This window comes from Melozone crissalis, unplaced genomic scaffold (assembly GCF_028551555.1).
Source record: "Melozone crissalis strain CALT ecotype California unplaced genomic scaffold, PUWL_Pcris_2 ptg000018l_1, whole genome shotgun sequence".
Taxonomy (NCBI): Eukaryota; Metazoa; Chordata; class Aves; order Passeriformes; family Passerellidae; genus Melozone; species Melozone crissalis.
In genome coordinates, this window is record NW_026535796.1 from 23,563,013 (window position 1) to 23,582,140 (window position 19,128).

General features: G+C 44.9%; 1 protein-coding gene across 5 annotated transcripts in view; it reads left to right on the forward strand.

Annotated features, from left to right (window-relative positions):
• The window catches only part of ACTN1 (actinin alpha 1), an 86,164-nt gene that overhangs the window by 62,195 nt on the left and 4,841 nt on the right, over positions 1–19,128 (forward strand). For 2 of the 5 annotated variants that reach the window (XM_054275088.1, XM_054275090.1), the window contains exons 8-19: positions 1,096–1,181; positions 6,458–6,550; positions 7,663–7,893; positions 8,442–8,589; positions 9,159–9,309; positions 11,610–11,718; positions 12,206–12,346; positions 14,272–14,454; positions 15,186–15,320; positions 16,149–16,328; positions 17,232–17,378; positions 18,914–18,994. In XM_054275088.1, coding sequence (XP_054131063.1) covers positions 1,096–1,181; positions 6,458–6,550; positions 7,663–7,893; positions 8,442–8,589; positions 9,159–9,309; positions 11,610–11,718; positions 12,206–12,346; positions 14,272–14,454; positions 15,186–15,320; positions 16,149–16,328; positions 17,232–17,378; positions 18,914–18,994 — 1,685 coding nt within the window. The remainder of the gene's footprint in view (positions 1–1,095; positions 1,182–6,457; positions 6,551–7,662; positions 7,894–8,441; positions 8,590–9,158; positions 9,310–11,609; positions 11,719–12,205; positions 12,347–14,271; positions 14,455–15,185; positions 15,321–16,148; positions 16,329–17,231; positions 17,379–18,913; positions 18,995–19,128) is intronic. The other 3 variants (XM_054275091.1, XM_054275089.1, XM_054275092.1) reach the window with 2 other exon arrangements.

Here is a 19,128-nt window from a genome sequence, read left to right on the forward strand (position 1 = left end):
TATGCCACACTTTGACACACATGCAAATTTAAGGGAGTGGGGAGCTCTGCCTTCTCCATTTGCCTTATGAACTGCTGTCCTGGACTTCTTGATCCTGGTAAATCTGAGCTAGGATGCTTGGTCTTACAAAAAGTAAAGACCACCACATAAATGCTCTGCCCAGCAGGAAACTGCAGCCTCCCCCCATGGGAAATTACACAGATACCTATTCACTTTTTTTTTGTCTTTTCCAAAGATGGAGAAACAAAGCTGACTGAGGTTTTATGAAGGGTTTAATGAATGGGCAAAGCTTTGCCTTATGTATGCTGCAGGTTCCAGCACCCTTGCTTTAAGGTCTGAACTTGCTGCTTTCTCAAATTGTGCCACAAATTCAGCCCCAGTTCACCTGGGGCTTATAAAGCAGGTCTAACAAGTACATCCACGGTGGTTTTGTAAACAGAGCATTGCTTATCATGACAGAGATGCCTGTTTTTGTTCATTTGTTTCGTTTTTTCCCCCCTCTTTTCTCATCCATGTTGGAAACCAGGCAGTTGAGTCCTCGCTACTTCTGGCTTAGCCATTTTCCTGTTGGTAATGGAGTCACTTAAGGAAAACATTTTGTAGGTGAAACCTTGTACACATCTCTTGCCAAAACCAAGCAGCCTCCTGTACTTGAGTGCCGTAGGAACAGGCAGTGCACGTTGCAGCAGAGCAGCTCCTGTGTAGGAAGTGCACTGCGTGGGAAGGCTCTGATCTCCAGCTCCTTGGCGTATGAAGGGCCTCGAGCGCGGGCGTTCAGATCTCCAAACAACTTGTTTGCATCCTTGGGCCGGGCCCCCAGACTGCAGCTGTGAAGGTGCAGAGCCCAGATCCTCATCTCAGGAGCCCCCTGGATTGGGGGGTAGGGAGGGGTGCCGCTTTGAGCCACAAGCCAACACTGCTAGCCACCTTCTGGTCCGAATTCCCAGCTCTCCGCATGGAAATCTGTTTGGCCTGTCCTGCAATGCATGATGGGAAGTTTTCTCCCCCTCTCTCACGCCACCCATGATTGTTTTGTTTTATCCTATGTGCTGCTTCTTACTTTATCCTTTCAACCTCTTTTCCTTCTCTGCACAGATATTATAGGCACGCTAAGGCCGGATGAGAAGGCCATAATGACCTATGTCTCATGTTACTACCACGCCTTCTCAGGGGCACAGAAGGTGAGACTTTACTGCTAACAACCCCTCCCTTCACCCCGCCCTGCCCACCTGTCCTCTCCAGTGAGGAGTGCCAGACCCCCGTCCGCCCCAGGGCGTCTGCAGGGCAGCCAGTGCATCCAGTGATGCATTTGGATATGCCATCTGTAATCTTGCTGGAGAAGTGATGTAAATGTCCTTTTGGACACACTTGAGCTGCTCCTTCCCTCCAGTCTCACAGCACAGCAGAGGAGAAAGCGTTAGGTAAAGCTGGCATTGGAAGATGAATGGATGTTTGCTCTGACAGAGGCAGTATCCTTTCAGTAACTAGTGAGCATTGTCCTGACCAGGCAGTGCACCTCCAGAACTACCACAGTCAAATCTGCCCACTCCAGGAAATCACAGCCTGTCCCTCTTGGGCTGCCATCCTGCCTTCCACACTCCACTAGATCAGTGGTCTTTTCCTAGGCTGAATCATCCGTGAGCCGGTTACATAGCACTTTTGTGCTCCAGCCATGAAGTTTATTTTTACCAGGCCTTCAGCTTTCCCAAATTCACTTTCATTCCCTGTTTCTCCCTTGTAATTCTCCTGTTTCCCAAACCACCTATATGTCTTTTTATCTTTCCTCTGCCTTGCCCATTTCCATAGCTTCAGGCCTTCCTTCTTCCTCTGATTCGTCTTTACTCCAAAGTCTCTTTGCCTGACATCAGGATGTTTGGAACTAAACAGTTGCAGATCACTTTTGGGCAAGCAATTTCCCAGCAGTCCTTTGAATGAAGGAAAAAGGTCAATTCTTTTCTCCCATGTCATTACCTGCCTGGGCTGTGGCCCTTCCACAAGATTACTGCTGATTTCAAATAGGAGACTTTAGATCAGTAAAATCCAAAATTCAAGACTATGTTCTTCATGTTACAGACAGGCCTTTTCTATTTGAAACACAGTCTTTGTGTTGCCCAGCTTGAGGGCTAATCTGACTCCAGAAAGATTCCATCTCTTTTGTTCAAAGCAGTGCTGATGGTCCCAACATTGATCCAGTTTCCATGCTGATGCTGGCTTTCAGAGGGTAAATGCAAGCAGTAGTTTCCAGGGAGCAGCTCTTTAGTTCAAGCTTTTTGTTCTTCGCCCAGTTTCATATAAATTACATGATACTGTCTTGTTTCCAAGGAACTGGGAATGTGTCCCACGGCGGTGCAGTAGACTTGCCCATTTGGCATAATTGGTGTAGTCATGACTTTTCCGCTAGGATCCTGTGGGTTTTTGTTTAAAACACTCAAGACCAGTCTGCCAGCTCCAGCCAGCTGATACTTGCCCAGGAAGACTGTAGTTTCAGAAATCATGCCAGTCTCATGAAAAGGCCTGATGTTTGCCAGGTGCCCCTGAGGGACTGCTCCATGCAGTCTGCTTAACCTGAGGAGCTCCAGATGAGGAAACATCAAACCACAATATGAGGAGAGTTGTAGCCTGCTGCAGAAACAGCCATTCCACTTACCAGTCTCTTCCTTTTCTCTCTGCACCCATTCCATGAGTTGGAAACCTGTTCAGCAGGTTCCATGCTCTGATCAGCAATTTATGTGGATGCTCAGTCTGCTGGGATCACTGAAAACAGTCTTCTGCTTGCCTCAGGACCTGAACCACGTAGCTGGGGCAAAAACTACACATGAAGTTTCTTAGTGTTAATGTTTCAGTCTCACGTAGTCCAACAGGCTTACAGTGAAGATTTAATACATTATTCATTTTTTAGCAGTCCTGATGGGCCAGCAACTCAACTGTGCCCTGACAGGAGGGGCACAGCTCCTTTTTGGAGCTGCCCTAGTCATAAATTAGCCAGCTGTTAAGTGACATAGATTCAAACCCGCAGGCAAATGCAAAGTGATTGCTGAGTACAAGCCCCTGCCCAGATGTTACTGTGTTGCCATCTCATGCAGGGTTAGATGACTTACTGTGGTATCGCTCAATTTTTCATCCAGATTTTTCATTACTGCCACCAGGCCTGAAGGGAGAGTCCCATGAACTGCTTTCTGCTTCTTTCATTCTCTTATCCTGAGCCTTTGAAGGTACAGGGTCCCCAGCCTGACTTGTGTATGTAGATGGCTGCTTTTTCTCTATGCCTTTTTTTAAATATATATATTTGTAGGTATACTTGCTTTGGTTGGTTTGCTTGTTTTCTAACTGCTTCTGACTTTCACACTAAATGCATGCGACTACTGGTTGGCTTAATATTTTGTAAACTTGTGGCAATTTCTAACTAATGTTTTACTGTTTTAAGAGATTGTGTTTGGTGTATAGTATTTTGGAGTGGTCCTCTGAGGCCAGAGGACAGCAGCAGCCAGGCATCTTCCCCTGAGGCTAGAGGACAGCAACAGGCAGGCATCCCTACATAGTGCACTGTGGGAATGCCTTCCTTCATGGTCCTCCTCAGCAGAAAGACTTGGATCCGTGAGCTAGAGAGACTGCAAACTCTACACCTATCCTCAGCAGTTCAAGTTATGGTTGAGAAGCACAGAAAAGACAAAAGTCAGATAAATTGCTGCCATTCAGTTTTTCATTTTGATTCCACCAGACAGCATGTGCATCGACACAGCAGCGTGGTATCAAGCAAAATGAGCTTGCCCTCCCCAAGACTCTGAGTGCAAGCAGTACAGTGTGTCAGCACAGTGCTGCACTGAAGCTGATGAGCTCACACAGGTTCTCTGAGAATACAGGTGTGCAGCTTCCAGAGCTGAGGATTCTGCATCTTCTCAGTGCAGCCCTGTGCCTTGTGGGCATCTTGGCGTTTTTTGGAGTTAGCATGAACATCCTAAATGCATCGTTGCCTTTAGCAGTGTGGGGAAAAAGCCAAAACAGCTTTTTCCACTGAACTAATGAAGGTGTAGGGGGAGCTGCCTTGGCCTCATGTAAACATCTTGGTGTGCCACTCTTCTTTTACCTGAAAGTGTTTCACTTTAGTTTTGAGGTTGCCATCACTGTGGATCAGCTCATTAGCAGTAGTGTGGAGGGTATTTGTGAAGGTTGCCTGAAAGCTCTGGCATCCTTTTGTCCTACGGTGCTCAGAGCACAGTGTAACGTGTTGCTTGTGATATTAATGGTGATTGTGGCCACCAAGAGCCTTTCCTGTGGCTGCAGCAGCAGCAGCACACTATTGCCTGGAGCAGTAGCAGTTCCGAGGCAAGCACTGGTGGCAAGTACTGGTAAAGAAAGCCTCTACACTCCTGCCATTAGGATAACACAAATAATGTCGTAACTGCTGACATTCTTGGGGTCTTTTTGTTTGGACAGTTGCTCAACACACATATACACACACACATATTTAAACTTGGGCAGCTGGAGAAAGTCTATCATCAGATACATGTAAATATGCCTCAGTGGAAGGGGATCCTGCCTGCACAGCTGGCTGCTGCTGCAGTGAGTTCATGGGGTATAAAAGTAAGAAAGTTAAATGAATACCTCTCCTGGAGTGATTGAGATAAACATTAGGTACTGCCAGTTCCCTGCAGTCACTAGGCATATCATGGTAGGGCTCTAGCAATGTCTTTTTGCCATACTATTTGGTCCCATGTCTATAGTTTTCTCTGAATATCAGAAACCACTCCATTAGAGTACAAACTTTAGTTAAAAATAGGTCAAAGTACAAGCTTTCTTAAATGTAACCATTGTTTGCACTTTTTGCAGGTTTCTTTTTAAGTGAAACTGCTCCTTTTTCTGTACAGGTGTCTCTGATGTGTTTTAAATTAGCTGATAATCTGTGTAACTCATAGCTGGTCCACTTTAGTGAAGGGGCAGATGACTGAATAGATGTTTTAACAGCTTCATTTCATTCTACCAATGAATAAGATTGCTGTGTCCCCTGGGACCTTAGCAATCCATACATCACTGTGTAGCCTATGACTTTATTGCTATTTTTGCTGCTTCACATCAGCTGCAAAAATTAGAGTTTTTTTCTCAAATGTCCTTGAAGATTGAATAAACAGATAATAAAAGGTCTTTTAAAAATAGAAAAAGGTTGAAACGTACCAGCTAGAAACTCAGCAAAACTTATTTTGGCATCAGTTCTAAATGTAGTTTTGAGGCAGGACACAGCGTTCACAGTTGGTTTGCTGTAGTGTTGGCCTCTCCTCCTCATTTGCACTCAGCCTCTCTAAGGAGTAGTTCTCCCAATGGGGCCCGTGGGTACCTGTGACACCTTCCCCAGGCACCAGGGTCACAGCTGCACTGTGCTGAGAGGGGTCTGAGGAATCCCCTGATGCATCACAGGGGCATCTCCTCAGGCTTTGTGGCATGGCACACACCAGGGGTAATGATAAAGGAAGCTGATGACCCCCAGATACATTCTGTGCAAGGATCAGCCTGCTTGTACGTCCCCCATGCCAGACACTGCTTCTGAGTTCATAGCAGGGATTTTTCTGATCCTTACTTTCCAAATTTGTGTTCTGACACGTTGAGCTCCCTGCAGAGAACCAGGTTTTGGTCTCACAGTGGAGAGAAAGAAGGAAAGAAAAAAACTCCAAACCTAAATAGTAGCAGTAGGATATTTTTTTATTGTGAGACTTGTTTTGGAAGAGTAAGCAGAAAGATCACCCAGAAAAGTGGGGGGAAAAGAAATCCTCTTCTCAGCTGGATCATAAGACTCTGAATATATGGTAGGTGTACACTTCACCATGGAGGTGGCCCTGTAATCAGTGCCAGAAATATAGTGAAAACTGGAAGACAGTTCTGCTGGGCAGAATTTAAGATTAAGTGGAGTATCTACCATTTTATCTTCCAAACAAAATTAGGAGTTTTCTCATAAGTCTAGGGTGTGGCTTAACTCTGTTTGGGTAGTTCTTTCCTGGGGTAAAAGTATGGAGACTGTCTCATCAGCTTGACATTACTCTGTTACTGCTGTTCCAGCTCAGAATGCTGGTGTGGGGAGTGGAGATGGCAGCAGAAACTCTACCTGTCTTTGTGAAGAGGTAGCCAGGGTAGTAAGCAAACAACAAGGCCCTCTTACAGAAGCAGCTCCAGAAAAAGCATAGAAACATTGGTTGTCCCACAACATAAAGGTTAGAATCAGTACAGCTGAGAACCTCTGAAGAAGGGAAAAACCAAATCATTATAGAAGGGAAAAACCAAATCATTGTAGAAGGCCAAATGGAAAGCAGAGAGGTCAGGACAGATGTCTCAAAGTGCAGATAGGTTGAGAGAGCTAAGGGTAGGAGATTGTACCTGCAGGTATGTAGCAGGAAGCTAAGCTGCAGGTTTTGGTTTGGGTTTTATTTTTTTTCACATTTTCCCCTTCTTCCATTTTTCTTCTCTTTGTTAGGCGGAGACAGCAGCAAATCGGATCTGCAAGGTGCTGGCAGTCAACCAAGAAAATGAACAGCTCATGGAAGACTACGAAAAATTGGCCAGTGATGTAGGTGTTGTTTTCTGAGTGGTGATATGCAGAAAAGAATTGCATTTAATGCTGATAAGTAATCTTGGGGAGTGCTATTGAACCACTGCTATTTTCCCTAGAAAATTAGTTTTTCCTCTTCAAATTAAGGACCAAAGTTACTTTTAAGACAATCTACTTTTTGTTTTAAAGTTTCCACAGAGAGACGTTGAATTTCTCAGTTTATTAGGAGCCAACCCAGAAATGCTAAAATGGAAGGAAAAATCAAGTTGGTTTAACTTGAATTTGTCAGGACTATACAAGATCATTGCATTTTCCATACAACTTGTATCTTAATATACTGTAGAAGTCAGGAGTTGGATCAGAGAATAAAAATTAGTGATACTTGAAGAAAGAAACACGCATTTACTGATAATGGAAAGAATGTGTCAGATAGAAGCTGGAGGCTGCTTTTGTTAACTGAGAAGGCTGACAGACTGACAACAGGGAAACTACAAGAGACCAAATGTGGACTGGAGTATGTTTGTGGTAGATAAGTAGGGAAAAGATGGACAATAGAAGGGCAAACATAACCCATAAGCCTGGTTTCAGCCTGATGTGAAAAGCATAGGGCACTTCTCCACTCACACTCTACACTGCCTATTGCATTAGCATTTTGCCAGCTCTCCAGATGGATTTGTTATGGAGGTATATTCAAGGAGCAACAGTGACTCTGAGGAAGCTAGAGTGGGAAAAGTGTAAGGCTGAACTGAAGGCAAGAACTTGATTTCTCCTGTCAGATTCTTCTGGAGATAAGATGCTTACAGCGTCTTTTAGTTATGCAACAGTCCACCAAAATTCTTAAGGGCTTTAACATAATGGTTTTGGTCCTGCTTGTGCAAAAACTGTGCCTTAAGCATGTTGGATTGGCACTGCTGCAGCTAGCAATACTACTTAGTGTGGTAGGGAATGTGCTGCTCATTAAAAAAAAGTACTTCCAAAAAAGCTGGCCAACTTTCCTTTATGAGCCCTGCTGGTGGCAGAATCTTTCTGACAGCAAACATGAAAGTAAATGGTCCCTTATGAAATCAGAGCAACACCTGCAGTTGCAGCACAATTTTCAGTTCAAGGCTTCTTGTCATTGCTCCTCGCAGCTGCTGGAGTGGATTCGTCGCACCATCCCCTGGCTGGAGAACCGGGCCCCGGAGAACACCATGCAGGCCATGCAGCAGAAGCTGGAGGACTTCCGTGATTACCGCCGCCTGCACAAGCCCCCCAAGGTCCAGGAGAAGTGCCAGCTTGAGATCAATTTCAACACCCTGCAGACCAAGCTGCGCCTCAGCAATAGGCCGGCCTTCATGCCCTCCGAAGGGAAAATGGTCTCGGTGAGTGCGGGTGACTGCTTCTGTATACCCCAAACATGGCTAAAAAATGGGAACTCCTTTCTGCCCATAGGTGGGCAGAGAATGCCTACCTTCATAGTGACATATTCTGTGAGAGGAACCCTGAAAAATACAGATCAGGGAGGCCATGATAGGAGAGGATCAAGTGATTGTTGCTTCCCTGTGTCTAAATCAGACTCTGAGACTCTTCACAAGTTGCATGTCTTTATGAGATGTCTCAGTGGTTTTTGTTCTTTATGATTGAGAAACGGTTGAGTTTTATTAAAGTTTGATGTAGGGGAACTTTAAAACTCCAGAGGTGTTTAGAGAGGCTTTTCTCCTGCAAAGGGTTGTATCCTGGGCTTCTAGTCCTGCTTGCCTTAAGTCTGACACTTTGTCTCCCTGACTTGTCTGCAGAGCCCTGTGAGATGAAAAGCCCATGCTCACTCCCTCCCATCAGTTGGAGCCATGTAGCTCACTGAGATTAATGCTGGTGAACATCTTCCCTCCAGCTTCTAACTTGCCTTTCCTTCTCATGTTTCTGTCTCTAGGATATAAACAATGCCTGGGCTGGCCTTGAGCAGGCTGAGAAGGGCTACGAGGAGTGGTTATTGAATGAGATCCGGAGGCTAGAGAGGCTGGATCACCTGGCAGAGAAGTTCCGGCAGAAGGCATCCATTCATGAGTCCTGGACAGATGGTAATGCCAACCTACATGCTTCCTGTAGCCTGACACAGTGCTGACTGTTGTGTAGGGAGGAGGAGATGGATTGTGCATGGGTCCTTCCATGAATTTCCTCTTAAGAAGGCTAGATTTATTTCTTATTTTATTACAAAGCAGTGTGTGGAAACCAGCTTATTCTCTGTTCTGCATCATGCAGTCAACATTAGCATTTCCTAACTGCAAAGTGAGAACTTTGGCTAGAAGAGAGCAGCCACAGAGCAGAGGAAAAGTTCCTGTACAGTAAATGCTGCCATTGGCTCTAACAGGATCAGCATAACCCCTTTTGCACATACTGAGACAAGTCCAGTGTAAACTGTGACAGTGCTGGCTTAAGCTACGTTATGTGCCCTTCTGTGTTGTTGATGGCAAACTCACACTTTGTGGTTTGAAAGTGAGCATTGAGCTTCTCTAGGCCAGCAGGCATGGGGACAAGCCTCAGGTGGGGCATCTGGAGTGAGGCCGATGCCCTTTTGAGGGCCCTCGAGGGTGCCTGGGCCACCCTGGGTCCTGTCCTTCATTCTTGTGTCCTTTGGCTCCCTCCCCAGGTAAGGAAGCAATGCTGCAGCAGAAGGATTACGAAACTGCAACCCTGTCGGAGATCAAGGCCCTGCTGAAGAAACACGAGGCCTTTGAGAGTGACCTGGCTGCACACCAGGACCGCGTGGAACAGATTGCTGCTATTGCACAAGAGCTCAAGTATGGCACCCCAGCCACATCCCATCCTTGGGGCCAGGGAGGCTAGTCAGCTTTGCCCTCTGGAGAGCAAAAAATCCATCCCCATACAAAAATGCTGGGAATTCCCAGTGTTTCCAAACAGTATCTAGGATACTGCTATCCAGTATGCGGACACACCAGAAAAGCAGGCCAGAAAATGGATGAGCCGTGGGTGCTGTTGAGGAGGAGGCAGAATTATACTCCTAAGCCAAGTTTCCATCCTCTTCCAGTTCATTATGCTGCCATGAGCCCTTTCCTAAAGAGTCTGACCTGCTGCTGGCACATGCTGTATTTCAGACTTGTCATACTGTCATACTTCTCCAGGAACAGAAGGAAAGAGCCCTTTGTGGTCTCATTCATTCCCCCACAAGTACCTGCACTGTGTGCATTCTGTTCAGCATTTGCTGCAGGGCATCCTTGCAGCAGATCAGCTCTTTCCCTGCTTCACTCCAGCTTGGAAACCTTCAGCTCCACTCCTTTTCCTGGAATAATACAGGTTACCAGGAGAAATGAGGGGCTCATCAGGATTGCTAGAGGTACCAGGCAGGCAGAGAGCTAGCAGCTGCAGCACAGGGAGGTTTTGAAACCCTGCATGTTTCTTGGCAACAAACAGTTTGAACTACTTGGTTTTGACTCTGTTTCCTATTTTTAAAAGATTTACACATCACACTAGCCTATCTGGAGTCTGGGCCAAGATCAGTCCTCTTGGGCTGAAGAGCTGTTTTTCTCTAAAAAATTAGGATTATTGGGTCAAGATCATTATCTTCTTTAACAACAGAGATTTACAGAATTGCTCTTTTCCACTGGAGGATTGACCTTGGAAAAGGAGGAAGATTCAAGGCAATCCTCCATGTCAATAAGATTAAAACTGAGTCTGTCTAGTCAGCAAGCATTACCTGACCTGCCACTTCCAAAGTGCACACTGCATGTCAGCCAAAGCAGCTGCAGCTCTAAGAGCAACAGGGAAGACTGAGGCTTAAGCTGTGGGAGAGCTTATTTCTTCTCAAGTGTGAGAACAGCAGGCTCTGCTCATGTTGTAAAAGCCATCTTCCATTTCAGCAAAGAGGCCATGCCCTGAAATATCATGGCAGAGCTCTTTTCTCCCCCAGAGACACACTTACAGAGAGATGCAGAGGGTGTGGAGGAAGCCACTGCAGCTACCCATGGCAGGAATATTTGGGGACATGGCACGTTGCCCTCCTTGGCTGCAGTGGTCCAGCACAGGTGTGTTAAAGGTTAGGCTTTCAGAAGGAGTTCTTTCATCTGCAGTGCTGGCTTTGCAGCAAAGTAGATCAAGCAACTGATCTGGATTAAAAAACTGGGAATGAAGTTATTTTTAGCCCACATCAATTACCTGGCTAGTTTACTGGAGGACTCCACCAACAGCTGTGCCCACACACCCCAGGAGGGCAATACAATGGCATGAAGAAACAAGGCTGGGGGGGTAAGAGTGTAACCTGCATTGCTACCTAAAGAATTGCTCATCAGATGGCTCAGGGTCACTCAGTGATCGATTCCCAGTGATTTATTTTGGGGTTTTCTCTCAAGGCTGACACTTCCCAGATTGGCTGGTCTCCCTCTGCAGATTTCTCCCTCTTTGCCCATGTGCAGTGCACGAAGCAATGCTAGGCTACAAGCTTTAGTGTGCCCCTTTGTTCTCCTTTCCCCAGTCATACTTTTACCAGCCTGTGTTCCTTGAGTGTCAGCCTATAGACATGTCAGCAAAGCACTTCTTGTCAGGCATATAGGAGAGAAACTACGCAGTTATTTTGGGATTGTCCTAAATAAATTTACTGGGTTATGTAATTTAGCTATTCCTTGCCACCTGTACTATGCAATTCTTAAGGCAATCTTAAGCAGTTTTTTAGTGTTCCTAATAAAATCTTCTGTTTCCATTCTGAGGTATAAGACACAGTTTGTTAGACTGCATAATGTTCTTAAGCAGAATACAGGAGCAGATTGCTCTCATCATAATCTGCTTATTTCCACTTTGAGCAAAAGTCTGTGCTCCCTCCCCCTTTTGGCAAGTTATTCCAATCAGATAGCCAGCCCCAGTATTTGTTGAGGCCTTGGGTGGTCCTGTTCTATGCTGTTTGGTTCAGCATAACATAGTGTCTCCTAAACTAGATCCTGATATCATCCTGACTTGCTTTATTTGCAGTGACCATGAGCTCTTTGTCTGAATCTGTCTTCAAGACAGATGAAGTTTTCTAACAGGTTTCTCTTATTTCTGTGCAGGTCATTATTTGATTTCTTGTCATTTTTTTCCCCACCCTTTACAGTGAGCTGGACTATTATGACTCTCCCAGTGTCAATGCCAGGTGCCAGAAGATCTGTGATCAGTGGGATAATCTGGGTGCCCTAACCCAGAAACGTAGAGAAGCCTTGGAGGTGAGACGTGTCACAAGTTGGACCTTCTGGGTAGTGCATTCATGGGGGCCAAGGTGCAGTGGGCACAAGCAATATCAGCTCACTTGTGAACTCCTGGAACATCCTACACTGTAAACATGGCCTACATTTCAGTAGACTTAGGCTGCTTTTCTTCAGCTCATATACGGTGCCATTTGTTTTCTCAAGCTATTGATTTATTTTTGCTTTTTAGCGTGTTTTGTAATTTCATTCTGCCTGAAATTTTGCCTTGTTTTGTTTTATTTCAAAGGACCTTGGATTTATTTTATTTTCCTAGAGGGAAAAATTCTCTCCAGTGTGTAATCTCTTAACAGCAGAGAGATTTTTACTGACATGCCATCCTGGGAGGGAGCACCAAGGAGGTGTGAAAGGAAGGAGCAGCTTAGACAACCCATGTATCTATGTGATTATTCTTCTCCAACCATCTCTCCTGATTTTCTTTCTTTTATTTCTTTTTGTGCATGCACAGAGGACAGAGAAACTACTGGAAACAATTGACCAGTTGTACCTGGAGTATGCCAAACGAGCTGCCCCTTTCAATAACTGGATGGAAGGGGCCATGGAAGACCTGCAGGACACGTTCATCGTTCACACCATTGAGGAGATCCAGGTACAGAACAGTCACTTGCACCAGTTAGGTGGGGACTGTGAGAAGTTTGGGGTCTCCTGAGTTGTATGAATTCAGAGTAGTATGAATTTATAGGTTATATTTTGGTGCTTCTGCTCTATTGAGCCTTATCAAGATAAACAAAAATAAGTATGTTTTTCCTTTATTTTCTCCAAAAACTTGGATCTGAATAGATATAAAGCATACATATATCATCCTAGCTGGACACAAAAACTGACAACAGATTTTTCAGAGTAACTCCAGAGCCATATTAATGGAAACCTGAAAACTGAGAGAACCTTTTAGGGTCTTGTGGAATTTTTCTTAACCCACATGAGCAAAGCTTAGTGCTGCTTACAGGGTCTGCAGGTCAATTCTCACATGGGATGTTGTGTCCAGGTCATTTGGTCCTATGTGATAGGACATACCGTGAGGACAGTTGAGCTACTAGCTGGTTTTTGGTGCTGAGCACAAGCAAAACCAGAATTGTTCATTTTGGTGCTGAATTACCATTTGAAATCAAAGTTGTCTTGCCTTCTCTAAGACAACAAAGTATCTCAGTTTTTTCACTTTTGAAAGGATGTTAGGAAAGCAGCTTGAGGTATACACAGGTAATTTGCAGACCTTAGAGAGCAGGAATTACTCTTTCCTGAGTTGTAGTGGGGACTTCTGTTTCACCTGCCTGATGGCCTTGTGAAAAGAATCCAAGTCAGGTCTTTGCCAGAATAGCTGACAGAAGTGTGACCATCATCAGTGAGGCAGCAAATGGGAGACCTACAGGGAACAGGACAGCCAGGACTGTGGGGCAGTAGTGACAGTTACTGTGTGACAGTTACTTGTTTCTTCCATCCTTCCCTCCTGGACAAAGGGGTTCATTAAGTCTTTCTTAAAGCAAAATAATCTAAACAGCACTTAACCATTTCCATCATCTCCTTGTGACTGTTTGCAATGTCTTTCCCAGCCCCCAGACTTGTATTAATCTCTGTGGCCACTACAGCAGCTGCAAAGCGATGAGTCACCCTATAAGGAAGGAATTTTACAGAAAGTAGTGTTAACAGTGTGTGTTGTGAGAGAGGGCAGTCAATCACATGGTTTACTTCATTCCTTCTTCTGTCCACACTGTTCCCTTGCTTATCCCTGCATACACCTCTGTTTCCCATGCATTTTCCTGCCTCTTTCCCTAGACTTGATCTTCTAGGTTTCTGGGATGAAGTACCTTAAAGGCCTGTAGAAGCAGTGGCAGATGAGCCAGGACCAGCTGGCTTGTCAGCTGGCTACAAACTACCAGCAAGCATGCCCCAAACTTCAGTCCTTGGAGCACAGCCCGGGCACCGCAGCGAGATGGGGAGCAGGAAGGGCCTGTTGTGGTCAGGAACAAGCAGCAGCAGGAGCATTGATGCCTGTGCAAGTTTGCAGTTGGCTGGAAGACCTTCACCTGGTTCTAACTGACTCTGACCAAATTGAATCTGACCCTCAGTACTCACCTGCAGTTCCTTTGGGTGAAGAAATAGTGCATACCTAGTGGGAGAAGAGCATATAGCACATTTAAACTAGTGAGACTTTTTTTAATAGTAATTCTAGTAGTCAGATCTTCTTCCCCAAAGAGGCTAACAAGCAGTCACTGAGCAGCGTTGGAGAAATAGTTTCCCCTAAATTATAGTCATTATTATTCCTTTTTTTGGTATGTGATCTCTGTCCCTGGCCAACATGGGACAGAAAGAGAAGGAAAACAAGACTTCACATAATTTATCTACTTAAAACTTCCCATTTAATGATACTGAGAGAACCTGAAAAGTGTATTAGAGTACCCTGCATTGTGTCCTGGGAATATGTTAGCTTTTGCAGTCACTTCAGGAGTACATTTTCTGAAGAGGCTATTCCCTAAGTAATGTTCTTACCCTCCCTTTGCTGCTGCCTTCCTTCTGCAGGGATTGACCACAGCTCATGAGCAGTTCAAAGCCACGTTGCCAGATGCGGACAAGGAGCGACAAGCCATCCTGGGAATCCACAATGAAGTCTCAAAGATTGTCCAGACATACCATGTCAACATGGCAGGAACGAATCCTTACACTACAATCACCCCCCATGAGATCAATGGCAAATGGGAACATGTGAGTTCTTTCCAGCCTTGCAGGGTAGTGGGGGACAGTGTCACTGCTCAACCACTGTGGGCCCAGGAAATGGATTATTTACTCTGCAGTTCCCCTCTTGTGCTTACTGCTGAGTTTAGTGGGGCTTTGTCATTTGGTTTTGGCTCTGTTGCTGTATACTTGGAAAGTGGAAAAGATACTTGGTACAATTGCCTAAGGCACGGACCCCCTTTTACATGCTAATTTTAAATGAAAGTTGCTAGATTTGAAAGCTTTGAGGATTTTAGTCTTGAGTTGACCTACAGGTAAGTATAGCATGTGAATAAGTATCCTTTGTCACCATTCAGCCCCTTGGGTGTTCTCTCTCTGCAGCCAAGTAGCCTTTCCCTGCTGTAATCCTAAAAGAGCAGCTACTGTCCCTACCCATTGTGCTTATGGTTCTTACTAACAAACAAAGTCACCCATGTGAGATCTGAACAGAATCCTGCAACTCAGTTCTCATTAGCCACCAAAATCCCAAATAATGAATGGAAGCTGCTTCTGGTCTTCCATGGCCTGACACGAGTTTGTGTGTATCCTACAGCAGATAGGATTCACATTCTGAGAGCTTGCCCACCGTGACTTAAACCATGTGACTGCTTGTATTCAGTGCAAACGCCCACTCCTCCCTCCCTTCTGACAACTTCTGCATTTCCTGCACATGTGCCTTTGTGTGTCCAAACTGCACACTGAGTTGTCACTCCTTGTTGTAGGTGCGGCAGCTGGTCCCCAGAAGGGATCAAGCCCTGATGGAAGAACACGCCCGCCAGCAGCAAAATGAACGGCTTCGTAAGCAGTTTGGTGCACAGGCCAACGTCATTGGACCCTGGATCCAGACCAAGATGGAGGTAGGGCTTTGCAAAGTTGGAAACACTGTTTTCCTCTGTGGTCTTCACTGATACTATTATTCATTATCTCTGCTGACCACCGTCACAGCCATTCTTTCTTCAAGGTACAGAAAGAGAAACATCATAGAAAATATCAAGAATCCCAAGATTGATATTGGTTACTGAGGCACTTGTACTTTTCTTCTTCTAACTGTAGTACCAGAAAAAACTACTTACCTACAATGGGGAACACTGGTATTTTAAGATATGTGTTTATATGCAACAAACTCAAAATCCTAAATCAGAGTCAGGTCGTGTAATTGCTTACACAGCAATGATCTTGATACATGTGACTAAATAAATACAACTAATATGCCAGACATCTGCAGAGGAGACATTTTTAAGGGAGATCTCTCTTTAGGTAAGATGTGAATTAAAGTCATTGGAGTTGATAAAATGTAAAAATACAAAGCTATTACTGATGGCAGGAGCTGGAAAGAAGAGAGCAGTTACAGCAATGTCTCTATGAAGAACTAACTTAATGGCAGACCATACACCAGAAAAAGATTTGGCTTGGTAGATTACTAGCTTATGGTCTGCAGCTTCCCTTTCTTTTGTATCCTTGTATTAGACACATCTTATGTGATTCACCTCACTTGAAAAATGTTCAGCACTGTGCTAATTTTTTTGCTGACACTGTCTCAGCTCCTATGAAGTAACTGCTCCCCGAGATTATTTTTTTTTTGAATCATCGTGCTGTGTGAGAGTGAAATTGCTGCAATAAATGTCAAGCATGTTGGGGCTTGTCCTTTCAGTGGAGTCTTAACTCCTTTGGCTTTACTAATGCAGGAGATTGGCCGCATTTCAATAGAGATGCACGGGACCCTGGAGGACCAGCTCAACCACTTGCGGCAGTATGAGAAAAGCATTGTGAATTACAAACCAAAGATTGACCAGCTGGAAGGAGACCACCAGCTGATCCAGGAGGCGCTTATCTTTGACAACAAGCACACCAACTACACCATGGAGGTAAATTCTGGCAGCAACTAGACAGCCTCATCTGCTGTGGCCAGTTAGTGCTAGCCACATGTAGCACTGGCAATGTGCTGTGGTTCTCAGGAAAACAGGGAGCTTGATAATATGGCCAAGCGTGCAATGACATGTCACTGAATTTCATTTTTGCCCTACTGTACTTCATGCCAACCCATTCCAGTGTACTTCCAAATATAGACAACAGAAACAACCTGAATCCCACAGTGTTCCTTGAAAAATTGACAAGTCTCATTTCTCCTGCCACCCGATTGTGTTAGCTGGGATTAGAAAGGGAAGTGCTGATGATTTTGAGCTGCCACTACCTGGCAGAAGAAACAAGTTCAACAGAAGTTTTTTTTAAAGTCAGAGACTGGCTTCCTGTTGATAATGTGAGGCTTCTTGGGAGCAATCCGAGTTCAACATTAGTCCAGCTGAACACAGGCTTTGAAACTTGTTTTTTTGTTTCTGGCCATTTCCATTAAGCAAGAGCAGAAGCAGGGGAGCACTAGTGTCTTCCGAGCACTGTGTTTTATTCAGTTTCTTGGTAAGGAGAGTCTTCTACTTAAGTCCTAGAAGCACTGGGCTTGCCTCTCATTTGTGTTAAAGGCCTCCAATATGCTGCTTTGACGAGGCAAAGGAATTTTGCAATAGGACCAAGTTTTTCTTAAGAAAGACAAAGAAAGATCAGAAATTGGCCTCTTCAGTATGGGTTTTTTCAGTTAAAATTCAGATTTTAAACACCTGCAGATTTGAAGGAATCTTTCCTGAGGAATGGACACCAGGGACTGCCTTGCACACTGGGATCATTTAATTTGCAATAAGTAGCACATCTGATCCACTGGCCTCAGAAGCAGAAGAGCGACTTCTTAATTTCGATATTGTCCTGACCTCTTTTACTAGCATATCCGTGTGGGCTGGGAGCAGTTACTAACAACAATTGCTAGAACCATCAACGAAGTGGAAAACCAGATCCTGACCCGTGATGCCAAAGGAATCAGCCAGGAACAGATGAATGAGTTCCGGGCTTCTTTCAACCACTTTGACAGGGTAAGTCAGTGCTGACTGCAGCTACAAGCTCCCATGTGGACTGCACAGTGCAATAAAAACCAAGCAGTCATTGATAAAATGGGGTCACAGAAAATGTTTCATTCTTAAAAATGCCACTCCTGTGGATCACTCATTTCTGTGAAGACTGCCAAGTGATTGTTAGCCTGGGAGAGGTATGTCTTCATAGGAAACTGCAAAATTTCCTGATAAAGCAAGACTATGGAGAGGTTTGAAGACTTTTTTAGGCAATTAGACTTTTATCCATTCCTCTCCAGAGAGCAAATTATTATTTGGTTTATAAAATTCTTGGGACCATCTGTTCTCCATCGTCTATACCATCTCTGCTATATCTGAGGACAGCCTGACCTCAGAGATTGGCAATGCTTTTAAATTGCTGAACACTGGCTATTTCAGCCCTTCTCTAGCTGTCTAAGAAAAATAAACCATGGGTTATTTTCTTAGGAGAGGGGCCCATGAAGCCCTGAAGATTTTATTTTTTGACCTTCATATCATTTGCCCCTTCCTTCACAACAGTCTGAATGTTAATGCAGACAGAATAGGGGTTTCCTACTTTCAACTGTTTGATTATGAAGGCTTAACATTGACTTAAAAAACTGTTTTTTCTTGAAGAAAGTCACTTCAAATTGGCTCCATCATCCTGTCTGTAGCTCCATTGATCTGTCCAGAGGTGGTGGCAGCAGGCAGGGGCTCTTCAGTGCTTTGGGTCTGTTCTGAACTAAAATTCTGCAGGATAGATGGGGATTCTTAGTTCCTGTAGTAGCTTGTGTATTATTTGAGGGGTACATCCAAATACTGGGGGAGCGGGCAGTGAGCAAAGGGAGGAGCACCTGCCAGGCTGTGTTGTGTGCACTGTACATCCGTACTGCTGGCAGAGCTGAGCACTTGAAATAGCTTTGCCAGGCAAAGCTCCACCCCCTGTGCAGGTCTCATAAATACAGCCATAACGCTGCTCCCCTGAGCTTCAGCTGGTTTTCTTTGTCTGTTCCTGGGATACAGCTAAGCTTCCTTGGGTGTGTTGCCAAACATACCTGCCCTCACCTACTCCTTTAGTGGAACTGTTGACTATAAGATTAAGGCAATGCTTCCCACTGCCTCTGCCTGCTTACCTGCACTCTGGGTTACTAGTGAAACACAGGGCTTCTGACACTGGATAACAAGCAGTGATGCAAGTAATTGACTTGGGAGATTGAGATCTTGAGGCTTCTGAGCATCAGCTGTTTTTGTCATTCAAATGCTCTAAACATGAGCTCTCTGAGAAGGAATTGTTCCAAGAGCATTTTTAGCACATCCTGAAATGTCATTGTGATATCTAATGTTGTGCACTTTTTATTTTTCTTCCCTGTCTTTCTATCTGCATGTCATTCTTCCTGTTCCTCTCTCCTCACCCACTGCATGGTGCACCTGTTCGTTGTCCTCTCACCTGCCTTTGATGTCCTGTGTGTCCCCTCCTCCCGCCGCACACGGTCACCGCACTGGCACTGCATGTCCTGCTGCCTGGCACACCGCATAACCAGGACCACTCCGGCACACTTGGCCCTGAGGAGTTCAAAGCCTGTCTCATCAGCTTGGGTTACGATATTGGAAACGATGCACAGGTACTGAAAGCTAGTGGTGAACACAGCCAGATATTAAACTGTGAAAAAATAACAGTTTTTTTCCTTTGTTTTCTTGTTTGTCTTAATCCATCTGTTGTTGGTGTTGTTCTTGTGTTTGACTATATATACATCAC